Source organism: Hipposideros armiger, unplaced genomic scaffold (assembly GCF_001890085.2).
Source record: "Hipposideros armiger isolate ML-2016 unplaced genomic scaffold, ASM189008v1 scaffold_777, whole genome shotgun sequence".
NCBI classification, from domain to species: domain Eukaryota; kingdom Metazoa; phylum Chordata; class Mammalia; order Chiroptera; family Hipposideridae; genus Hipposideros; species Hipposideros armiger.
Genome location: NW_017732127.1, coordinates 420,227 through 432,081, shown reverse-complemented (window position 1 = coordinate 432,081; position 11,855 = coordinate 420,227). Strand labels below are relative to the sequence as shown.

The following is an 11,855-nucleotide window of genomic DNA, read 5'->3' as shown; positions in this document are numbered from 1 at the left end:
AAGAAACAAGCAGCAAAATGAAATGGTAACCTATGGAATGAGAGAAAATATTTGCAGACCATCTATTTGATAAGGGGTTACTATTCCAAAATACGAGGAAACTCATGCACGTCAATAGCAAAACCAAAACCAAAAAGCATTCTTCCCTCCCTTCTCTTGGGTGGGCTAACTTGGTACCACCTTCAGGCTTCAGCTGAGGTATCACCTCTCTGAAGTCTGTTGATATACCCTTCTGAAGGCACCCCCAGCATCCTGAGCTCCTAGGATCACACACCACATGGCACGGTTTGCTCATCTGTTAGGAAGAATGTTTGTTAATAATCCCCTGCCCCCAGTGGTCCCTGTAAATGGACTTATTTTCAATAACTGGAGGGACCTCTAAGCATGTAAGCTCCAAGGAGCTGGAACAGAGCCTGATTTCCCCCGTAAAAGAGGTTTGAGAAGCTTTGGCAGTGTTCTGCGCAGGGCATGGTGGAGAGACAAAGAGAAACCCCTGTTGATTGGAATCAGGGGAACTTCATGTTGTGCAGGGGTTTATGAAGTTGTATGCTCTGGGCTACAGAGCCCACCACTTCTAGGAAATCAGAAAGGCTAATACAAACTTATGCGTATTTGATGTGTTTAGATTTTCTTTGGTAGTGAAAAATGAAGGGCCAAGTTCAGTGTATTATCTGGCATGGGACCAAGCTATATTCACCAGGCATGTTCAAGGAAACAGCCATACTGTTTCCTGTTTGCTCATCTATCCCCTGCTCTAGACTCGAAACATCTAAGCTCCATGCATTGTTCCTCCTGTGCAAACCACATAGTAGCTGCTCAGTAAAAGCAGCTGAATTAAGAACTTTTGTTCTAGATCAGAGAGTGGTGTAGATACCGAATTTTTTAAGTAACGCTTTTGAAATCAGGACTATTTTGACAAGGCCAAATGGGTACTTGAAAAAAAATCAAGTGGTGTCTGGGGGACACACTCTTTCCTCAATTCAGAGTCATATCTGGCTTGGTGACAGCCATGGTGAGAAATTCAGAGATATCTATGTCATACAGTCCTTGGTAATTAAAAAAGAAGTGCTTTTCCTTTTTCTTTTTCTTTTCTTTCTTTTCCTTTCCTTTTCTTTTTTCCTCCCTCCATCCCTCTTTCTTCCCTCCCTCCCTCCCTTCCTTTTCTCCTTCCTTCCTTGCTTCCTTTCTTCTTTCCCAAGAGCCCCTTCAAAATGTCTTGGTTCTCATGGAGCCCTTGCAGGAAGGGTGGGCCTGCCCCCAGAGTGGAGAGCTCTTAATCACTAAGCACCTGGGATGGGATGAGAAGTCACATTTCAGTACTTGTGACTCACAATAAAATAGGAGGATGAGCCACGAATTCGGGACCAGAAGATCTGACTTCCATTCTCGGCGTGGCAGGTGTAATTCTGTGTCTGGACAAATCTCTGATTTGAGCCTCACCACATCTGAAACGCTCTCAGGATCACTGTAAAGATCAAAGAAGAGAACAATGGAACTTGGCCAAACATATGTGCTATAAATCTCGAAGTTATTAGTGTCAGGCATATTTGCATTCGTTACTTTATTCATTCGTACAGAAATGTCCTGGGGCTGACCATGCAAGGCAAAAATGCTGAAGAACTCTGTGCACAGAAGAATAGTGTTTTGAAGGGTATTTTTTTATATTAGTAATTCTCAAATTACTGGAGGTGCCTCAAGGGAGACTTGGGTGAATCAGGCAGAGGAGGGAGGAAGAAAGAGAAGTTTTCTTTTACAAAACTTGTCTTGCATTAAGAATAAAGGGCTTTAAGGATTCATTTATTTATTTTAAGTGCAGGTTTGTCAGGGGTCCAGTTTTGGTTGGTAGAACATTTGATTGATAGGTGAACTTGAAGTCAATTCCTGGCTTTTATGTTAGATTTAGAGCCTTTCTGTCTTCATCATCTGGTTTCTCCCTGTCCTGACCTGGATTGGCAAGGTAGTTAGGAAGGATAAATTGGTTTGAGATGGTTGTACTGAGTGGGTCTGAAGAAATGTTCTTGTCTTATCCTCTTTCTCCATCTTTCCCCTTTTAGATTTTCTTCTTTTCTTTTAAAATTCCTATGCCATTTATAAAAATCAAAGTAATTGATATTGGTAAAAGAAGAAAGAAAGAAAGAAAGAAACTAGTAGAAACATCTTGAAATAACCAAACTACCTTTATTTAGGAGTCATTTTCTATTTTCTATTTACTTAATTGGCATAGATCTTCTACAAAAGACAATATTAACCTTTCTCATTCAGTGACTAAGATCCAAAACATGACTGAATGTGATAAAATATTACTGGTGAAATTTTTCTTAGTTTCTCTTAATACATTAGTTGCCTTGCTCTTATAATTACAAAGCTGCTTCAAGTTCTTATCAAAATGTTGGTTGGGTTGTAGGATATTAGTGGATATAGTAGGGTCACCTTGTAGATAGAGGAATCATTGATGGTTTTGTTTTTTTTTAATGTCTCTGCCTTTTTATTTGCAGATGGACCCCTTACCCCCCACACTGACTGGACAATCTTTGTGGAATGAGGTAGACACTCCTCGAACCCATGACCTAAAGCATTTACGGGCCAAGCGTGTGGCTTACTATGAAAGCATTGGGATCATCAAGGGTGATGATTCCAGAAATGGTGACCAACCGGTGTTGACAACTTCCCAGGACACCAACATGAATCACCCAGAAAAATCAAACCTTCAGGCTGAGAGCCCATCAGACGTCACCGCGTTATTTAGCAATTGGAAAGAAACCCCCACTGCAGGAAATGTCCAAAGGTGCTCCCATGGAAGCAGAGCGGTGTCAGGACCACAGGCACCAGGAGGGACCTGGGAGAGTGAGTTTCCCAACAGAACTGGACCTCCATCTGCTGGATGATGATTTGGTCCCTGAGATACAGAAGTTGCGACATGTTATAAATTGGGCCCAGAAGTTCTTGTCCAATCCTCCAGAAGAGCATGGGTTGAAGTCTCTAGGACTCCCCCAGTCTAACCTTTGCCAAAGTTCAAGGGCTCTAGGAAGTAAGAGAAATACCCCTCTGTGGTCACCTGATTCTCCACCCCTGCTCAAAGAGGACCAGTCCATCACACGAACAGACATTCTCAGCTGCTCTTTAAGCCCTCAGAATAACTTGTCAGAAATGGGCGTGTCTTCAGAATTTCTAAGTTCCTTCCAGAAGGAGGGTTTTCAAGGCAGTCAGTCTTGCAGGTGGCAAAAAACTACGGTTAGGGATGAGGGAGAGGGAAGAGCTGCCAGATGCCCTCTTGATAGGCTTCCACAGGAAGATAATGCTCAACAAACATACAGCAGAGCAGGAGACAGTGGTATTCAGAACCCCAGTGAGGATGAGATGTTTCCTAAGAGGCTGAGGGCTCCGCCACAACTCAGACACACTTCTGAAGAGAGGAGCGTTTTAGAGGAAGCCAGTCAGAGCCCTTCCAGAAATGGTTCCTTCTGGACTCCACTGACAGACAGCTCAGAGGAAGACCATTCAGATGAACCCCGAGAAAGTAAAGGGACAGTTCGAAGGGGAGTTCTAGGCAGGAAGTGTAGAGGGTTTACAGGAGTCACCTTGTCTCCCACAAGTGACAGCAGCACAGTGGTGTTGAAAACCACAATGCTAAGGGGCAGTTCCTCCCCTGGGGACACACTCCTGGAGGGTGAAGTCAGGGAGGAGTGCACAGGAGTAGAGTCCCCTGTGGGGACCGCCAAGGATCTCACAGGGGAATTCCAGGCTGACAGCTCCAGAGGTGAAGACCCCATTCAGAGACTGCCTTGGGGTCAACGGATAACCCCCTATGACAGCTCTAGTCAAAAAAGAAAGGAATCAGAAAATGTGGGGTTTAGTTTGTGTTCCCCTCAAACTGATACTAAGCATAAAAATGAATGGAAATGTACTATCAAAGAAAGCATGGGGAAGACTATCATGAGGAGAGTGCCAAGAGGTGGTCCTAACAGAAGTGTGCATAGTTCTGCTAAAAGCAGCCCTCCTGTGATAACGCAGAGGCAATTTGACCTAACACATCCTGAAAGTTATGTGGCCCCTGAAATTGCCAGCCTCTCGCTGAGTGTGTCAGAGGGCCCCTTGGAGAATGCTGTGTTTTGTGTACGTCCGGGTGCCACTGCGGATGCACATGGTACACGCAGCAGCACTTGGTTTGACCAATGGCCACCACCTAAGATGGATGGTGGATCCACACAGACACCCCGAGTGGTCACCATGCAAACCACTCATGAGCAAAAGGAAGAGACATTTTCTTCAAGCCATCTCATTTCCAGAGATATTTCCAAAACTGGTTTGAAGAGATCCTTCCCACCCCGGGATGCTGGCGATAGCCTCTCCTGGAGTGATGCGCCAGCACATAAACCAGAGCGAGGGGCCAGTGTACTGGAGACATATTTCTATTATTTGCAAATGCTGAACAAGATCAGGGGTCTCTCTTCCGAAGAGAGGAACTCCTCTTTGCCTTTCCAGGGGCCCAGACAATCTGAATCAGAGTCAGCAATCACATCTCCAGAAGGAAAAGGCCGGTCTAAAGGGGCCAGCCTACATAGGGAGACTAAGGAGTGGAGAGATGGGTGTGGGAGTGATGTGGCTGTGGAAGGTGAGAAGGGCACCTGTCCCCAAGGACAAGGCTGTGTGGAACAGACAGCTCCAGAAGAGACCAGCATTTGGAAACTTCAAGGTAACTATGGTATGAAACCAAAGCTGGGGAAGAGTAGCAAACTCATTGGCACTTGTACAGCATGTCACATGGCCACTGGGGATGAGACACAGACTCCTACATGTTTTGCCTCTTAGCTTCATTTTCCATTAATATAAAATGGGAATTGTCTTAGTTTCTTTGGGCTGCTATAAAGAAAATACCACAGACTGGGTGGCTTAACAACAAACATTTATTTCTCACAGTTCTCCCAGGAGGCTGGGAAGTCTAAGATCAAGGGCTGACAGATCAAGCGCTTAGTGAGGGACTGCTTCCTAGTTCTTGGATGATTGTCTTTTCACTGTGTTCTCACTTCACGGAAACAGAGAGGGGAAGCAAGCTCTCTCATGACTCTTATAAGGGCACTAAGCCCATCATCAGGGCCCCACCCCCATGACCTCAGCTAATTCTAATCACCTCCCAAAGGCCCCACCGCCGAATACCATCACATTGGGAAGTTGAATTTCAACATATGAATTTTGGAGGGGACACAAACATTCATGCCATGTCAGGAAAAATTATCAGAGTAAACCATAAACTGTAAGATGCTATGCAAATATTAGTTTTGTTTTGGCAGATCAAAAGCCATTAGCTAATTAACAATAATCTTAGAAAGTAATTATTCTGAAAGATAAAGGCTATAGCATTCTTCTGGTTGAATATATCTCTCTGTCAGGTGGTTGCATTTTCCATGAGCATGATGATTCTATGCATTTTGCTGTCTAGTAGTTTGTATGGAAATAAGCGTTTTATGCCTTTTATATAAAATATATTTTAATAACCAAGCATTAGAAAATAGAATCTCCCTCTCCAAGTTGAGTGCTGTGTAAATAGAACATGATTAATGCATTTTCATTTCATAGAGTAAACTCAGATTAGGAATTTAAAACTTCTTGCTAGATCTGTGTGCAAGAATGTTTTCTTATTTGAATTCATTCTCTCTTTTTTTTTTGGAACTAGGTTATATACTTTGTTGCAATAGGAAAATACAACATTCCCAAGCTATTTTGAGATAGTGCAAATGGTAGAAGACAATACTTATTCAAGTGTGCGTATAATATACGATTTGGAAAGCTCAGTGGCATGCCTTCCATCAGTGCAGATATCAGTGTATATCTACAAACTAAAATCTATGTACACAATAAATCTGTGTGCAAAATAAAATCTATCTGCAACATGAAGGATTTGTAACTTCTTATTTTCTATTTTTAGGGAAGTTATATTCTGCTACCCCTGAAACGACATCCAGAATGACCGGCTGTGGGGGGTACCGGGAAATGTCTAGCACTGCAAGTTCATCTCATAAACATGGAGACGTGAAGCTCAGGTTTGACTACTCTTTTGTTTTGCCACATACTATTAATTTTAAATAGCTAAGTATCAACATTGGCAGTCTTCTGAGAAATTAGTTAATCTAGCTTATACTATGTGGTGAAATCAATTATGCACTGAAGGTCTATCATGTGGTTTGATGATGTGGTGTATTTCCCCCTTTTCACCTCTATCTTGAACTGGCTTGTCAATGCTCGAAATAAGTCATAGGTCTGATAATCTGAGGAGAGAGATATTACTGTATATATTCATGCATTTAAGAGTGAGAGCATTTAAAATAGAATGCAAGCCACTTGATAAATAGAACGGAAGAGAACACAAGCCAACCATGAAATTGCACCAAGTAATTGTCTCTACATATTAAGTAGAACTAGATCTTCGGGAGGAAACTCATTTGTTGGTAGGAATGGAGAAGTAGAAAAAAATCCCATTAATATTTACAGCTAGCCCGACTCCAACTACCATATTGGTCCACATGACAATAAATGTTTTATTCTGAATACATTTCTCACACTTACATTTTTTAAAAATTGTGAAATTGGGCTAGATTCCTTAAGGAGTTGCCCCCAGAATCCAATTAGCGTTTGGGGTATCCCCATTAGCAAGAACTCTGCAAAGAGAATATACAAGCTCTAACATTCTCTACTTCCGAGGCACAATTCAAAATTATTTCAGCAAAATATGGTAATAGGAAGACACTCTCCTGCCTGCTAAGAATCCTGGCTGGGCTGTTAATTGGCATTCTGCTGTGTCTTTTTGGTGTACGACCAGCAGCTGAAGAAGCGGGCTGAGTGTAGAACTTCATTCCAGACAAGAACATGAGGGCAGTTGCCCTCCCGTGAACAGCCAGGTAGATAAGGTAGGTGCCCTTCCCCGGCTTCTCCAGTGTTCTCCCAAACCGGTGTCACTGGCTGGAGTGAATGGCCTTTTTGGAAGAGGAGGGCTATTTTTCCATCAAAAGTTTATGAGTAGCTGCATTTCCCCTGTTAGTACTTTGCATCCAACTCATTCCAGATCGTGAACACTTTTAAGTGGAAAGTCCCAGAGTGTAAGGCCCAACAGAAAGAGGATGCCCTTGATTCCTTGGACCCACTTCTGGAGGAAAGTCAACTGGAGGAAAGTCAACTGGAGGTCATGTCCAGAGTGGCTGCTTCACCCATCTCGTTCCCTTCGTAACCATGAGAAACTTCTAGTTTTTTTCACATTTCAGAGAACAACAACAGAGGGCTTGACTTAACTAATTCTTGTAACAAGCATTTTGAGACGGTATTATGAGTAGACACTGCCTTAGGCACCGGGGACACAGCAGTGAGCAACACAGACAAAAATGTTCCTCCCTTCATAAAGCTTACATTCCAGTGGAGTGAGACGGAAAATGAAACACACAGATAAATGAGTGAACCATGAAATATAGCAGATGGCGATACGTGTTTTAGAGCAAAATAAAGCAGCAAAGGAGGATAGAGCGTGTTGGGGGGGGGTTGTGATTTTAAATATGGTAGCCAGGAGTGTCTGACTGGATGAAAATTGAATAAAAACTGAGGGGAGGCTCTGGGAAAGGAGCTGAATGGGGTCAACTAGCAAGTGCATGGCCCTAATTGGGAGCCTTCTTGTTTTTGTTTGTTTGTTTGTTTGTTTGTGTGTATGTGTGTGTGTATCTCCTCTTTGGAAATATTTTACATAAGTGTGTGGGTATGTGTCTGTGCATATCCGTAACAAATGTACACAAATGCCATCATTAAGAAGCATCTTGTCTACTATTTTCTTTTTTTTTAAATTTATTTTTTAATTTACGTATAGTTGGTATACAATCTTACATTGATTATGTTAGTTTCAAGTGTACAATATAGTGATGCAATATCTTTATACTTTAAAATATGATCACCCCACTAATTCTAGTAATCATCCTTTACCGCATAAACTACTTTCTTACATAATAAGATCTTAGAGGTCTTTCCATCCCAATGGACAGGTCAATCTCATCACTAGTGGCTGCATCCTGTTCCACAGTGTTCATGTGCTGCGTGTAATTAACCAGTTTTCCACGCACATACTAGGCTGCAGCCGGTTCACAGTCTATTCTGGTCTGAGAGCTTGAGAGGCATTTTCTCTACCTGTTGCCTATATCAGCTACACGGTTGACTCTTGGCCTCTCTCTTGCCAACACCTATCTCCTCTATCCTCTTTTCTTCCCTTCTCTCCTTCCATCCACTTTCGTTCCAGTGTCTGAGTCCTCCTTAGTGTCAGCTCTTGCTGACAGATGTCCTGTCAGTGCCTCGTTTGCTCACTGATTTGGCTGTGGAAAGGAACTCTGTGTAAGAGGATTCAGAAATGTATAGGGTTGGCATGTCACAGACAGTTGTGGTGTCACTCATTCATGTTCTTGTGCTTCATTTCTCCCAAAGTTCGTACAGTCAGTCTTCTGTATCCAGGGATTTGGCATCTGTGGATTCAACCAACCGTGGATGGAAAATATTTGGAAAAAAAAATGTGATGTTGTTGCTGATGTATACTAACTATGTAATTAGGCCTATATTGGTTGCGTCTGTACTGAACATGTGCAGGCGTCTTTTCTTGTCATTATTCTCTAAACAGTACAGCATAGCAAATATTTACATAGCATTTATATTGTATCAAGTAGTATAAGTAATCCATAAGTAAGTAGTATAAGATGAATTAAAGTATACGGGAGGATGTGTGTGCATTATTTGCAAATACTGTGCCATTTTATATAAGGGACTTGAGCAGCTGAGGATTTGGGTATCCGCACGGGTCCTGGAACCTGTCCCCTGCTGATACCTCCTGGAACTGAGTGGCCTCAGTAGCACTGAACACAACAGTCTCATTCTGGCCTCTAGTGGATGATGCTGTTTCCGCATGCAGGCTCGTTAGGTTGGTTTAGCAATCCCTGCTACAAACAGACTGTGACAAACATCTTTTCAAAGGTCAAGTGCTTTTTCTCTACCTTCCAAATGTGTAGCCCAGTTTTTTTTCCTGACCTAAAATCCTGCAATGGATCTTTTTCTTGTGCAAAATCTTGGAAATATTTAGGCAATTAATAACCAAAGTGATTTGAGATGAATGCATTCCAGTGTTTAGAACAGTCTTTTGACATTTGTAACATTTTGTATAGTTCTTCATATGCAGAGGTGGCTTTTGTGGCAGTTCTCTTTGCTTCTTCCATTGTCTAAATACTTAAGGTTTTAATTTATTTCTGTAGCAAAATGTTTTCTCAATGCTTATCCCTTTCCCCATCTATTTATAACTTTTTAAATTGTATGGGAACAGGAAGCTACAACTCCTGCCTTTTTTCATCCTTTTTTGGCTTTGTTTGTCTTCTAAACAAAGTACAACAACTATATACATAGAATTTCCATTGTATTAGGCTACAAAAGTAATAGTTTCTGCTTGGTTAGGAGACTGCAGTGCCCTGAGCACGTGTAACAGAAGTGTGCTCTGTGAGTGGCTTGCTGAGAGGGCCTATTAAGTGGGCTCATTCTGCCTGAGATGTTGGGCTGAAGTGAATGGTGGGTGGTAAATGCTGAGAAAAACCTGAGGTCCAGTAATTGGCGTCCTTATTACCATGTGGCGCTGCTTTAGTCCAATGGGTTAATGAAATGGGGCTGCTCTCTGGGGTCTGCCCTCAGGGCAACTGGCATGGGGGTCCATCCACACGTAAGAACACGCGGAGAGTGGAAGTGAAAGGCAATGAATTATGCATAAGGAAAGGAGTTTCCTTATGCATAAGAAAACGGGGAGGACGTTTGGTGTTGTAAATTTTTAGACAGTAGAGAAGGGGTGAAGTCTGTTGAGTTGTCATTACCTAAGTTGTACATTAGGTTGTCTGTTTCCTTTGAACATAAGTGTCATGTAGTCATATTTTTCAGGTGGCTCCATATTTCCAAATTATGTGTCTTTGGGTAATTTAGCACAGGTCACATTGTTTGGGGAGTCCTGATGTTCTGTATTAAAGGAATGGCGAACTGTGGTTACTTAACTAGTAAATAAAATGGTCCAAGAAGCCATTTTGTTCTGGGGGCATCTCTTAGACCAAAGAGAGATTTTGTGAGCTGGGTGTGACTGCGATGACATTGAGCAGATGTACACATGAACTTCCCAAAGATGATTTTCTCGGATTGTGCAAGTGCAAAGCAACGCTGCCATCAAGCAATTAAATTGTTCCCCTGTGCTTTTATTGCCATAGATTTCAAAGCATTTCAAGACCAAACTCAGCTGAAGCAGAGGAGAGAACCTCTACTGGGACTTATCCCGATTCTTATGCTGTTGGTAGGTGGCCAAGTCATTAATATGCCAAGTGGTCAAATCTGTCAGATGGAAATGAAGAGCGAACAGTTGCATGTGCCAGACTTAATTAAGATTTTAAAACCAGAAGGAGCTGATAAGCAGGGGTGAAGCAGGGGAACCTAGGTCCATGACTCTGCAACTGCCAGCCTGTTAACATCATTTTTGGAGAAGCACTCATAAAATCTGTGATTTCGAGAATAATTTTTAAAACTTTCCTCCAACAGTTCCTTATTAGAGAATTATCATTGAATGCCACTAGCATCACTTTTTATGCTATCAACATAGGCTCAATCCCAGTAGCTCTTTGTGATGATGGGCCAGCATGATGATGATGAGCCCATCAGAGCCTCAGCAAAGACCTCTCTCTCTCCAGGCTGATCTTTCTTTGGGTCTCATGGGCTGCATTTACATGGTAAGGAAGATAGGATTCATGAGGCAAAGTGACTGCTGTGACCAGGGACTGCGCTGCCTCTCTGGAGAAAGGATTATTTTTAGGCCAGGGCATCATCTTTTGGGGGGAGGGGATCAGCAAGGGTTTTTATCATACATATTGTGTCTTCTTCCTCTGGGGGACGGAGAGGGTCCCTGTGATAGGTTACCTTCCTGGTGCTTGACCAGAAAATTCCAGTCCAGTTGATCAAGATCACGTTTCTAGTGAAGGTAGAAACTGTAATTAGGTCATGGGCTTTAGTACAAGTGACACCATTTTAGGCCTCTGGTTTTCTGTTTAAAAACTTAACTCACCTCCACCCCCATAATTTGAGTATGGGCTATACTTAGTGGCTTATTAGAGTATGAAAAGGGGAAAAATAACCTTAAAGTGGAGAAACCTGGCAAGCAGTGCCTCAGCCAGGTGGTCAAGGCCAACACCAACAGTGACAAGTTATGTTGACAGCATGCTGCCCATGACGTATAAAAAGGGCACCGCACCTCTGGAGTCTTCTTCTCCCAAACCCATAAACCCAGTCTAACCACAAGAAAAACAGAAGACAAATGCAATCAAACAACACCCTATGAAATATGTGACCAGTACTCCTCAAAATTGTCAAGGTCCTGAACAACAAGGAAAGTCTGAAAAACTATCTCAGATGAGAGGAGCCTAAGGGGACACAATGACTAAATGTAACGTGGTATCCTGGGTGGGAGACTGGAACAGAAAAAGGATGTTAGTGGAAAAACTATTAAAACATGAATTAAGTGTGGAGTTTTTAAATAGGAATTTTCCAGTGTTGGTTTCTTGGTAGTGACAAAAATACCATGGTGATGTAAGATGTTGACAGGCAAAACGGAGGAAGGGGTATACAGGAACTCTCTGTATTATCTTTGCAACTTTTCTGTACATTTAAAACAATTCTAAAATAACAGTTTATTTTAAAAATGTGATACAGGGCTGGCCGAGTGGCGCATTGGTTAGAACTGGCTTGGGATGCCAGAGGGCCCCAGTTTGGATCCCACATATGAGGGCCAGTGACACTGCCCTCCACAGCTAAGATGCTGAACAACAGCT

General features: G+C 42.4%; 1 protein-coding gene across 3 annotated transcripts in view; it reads left to right on the top strand.

Moving 5' to 3' along the window:
- The first annotated feature begins 2,755 nt into the window (after nt 1–2,755).
- The window catches only part of LOC109374017 (uncharacterized), a 92,028-nt gene continuing 82,928 nt past the window's right edge, over nt 2,756–11,855 (top strand). For 2 of the 3 annotated variants that reach the window (XM_019628273.1, XM_019628274.1), the window contains exons 1-3: nt 2,756–4,693; nt 5,924–6,038; nt 10,248–10,330. In XM_019628273.1, the coding sequence (XP_019483818.1) occupies nt 2,776–4,693; nt 5,924–6,038; nt 10,248–10,330 (2,116 nt within the window). In that variant the 5' untranslated portion in view covers nt 2,756–2,775. The remainder of the gene's footprint in view (nt 4,694–5,923; nt 6,039–10,247; nt 10,331–11,855) is intronic. The other variant, XM_019628275.1, reaches the window with a different exon arrangement.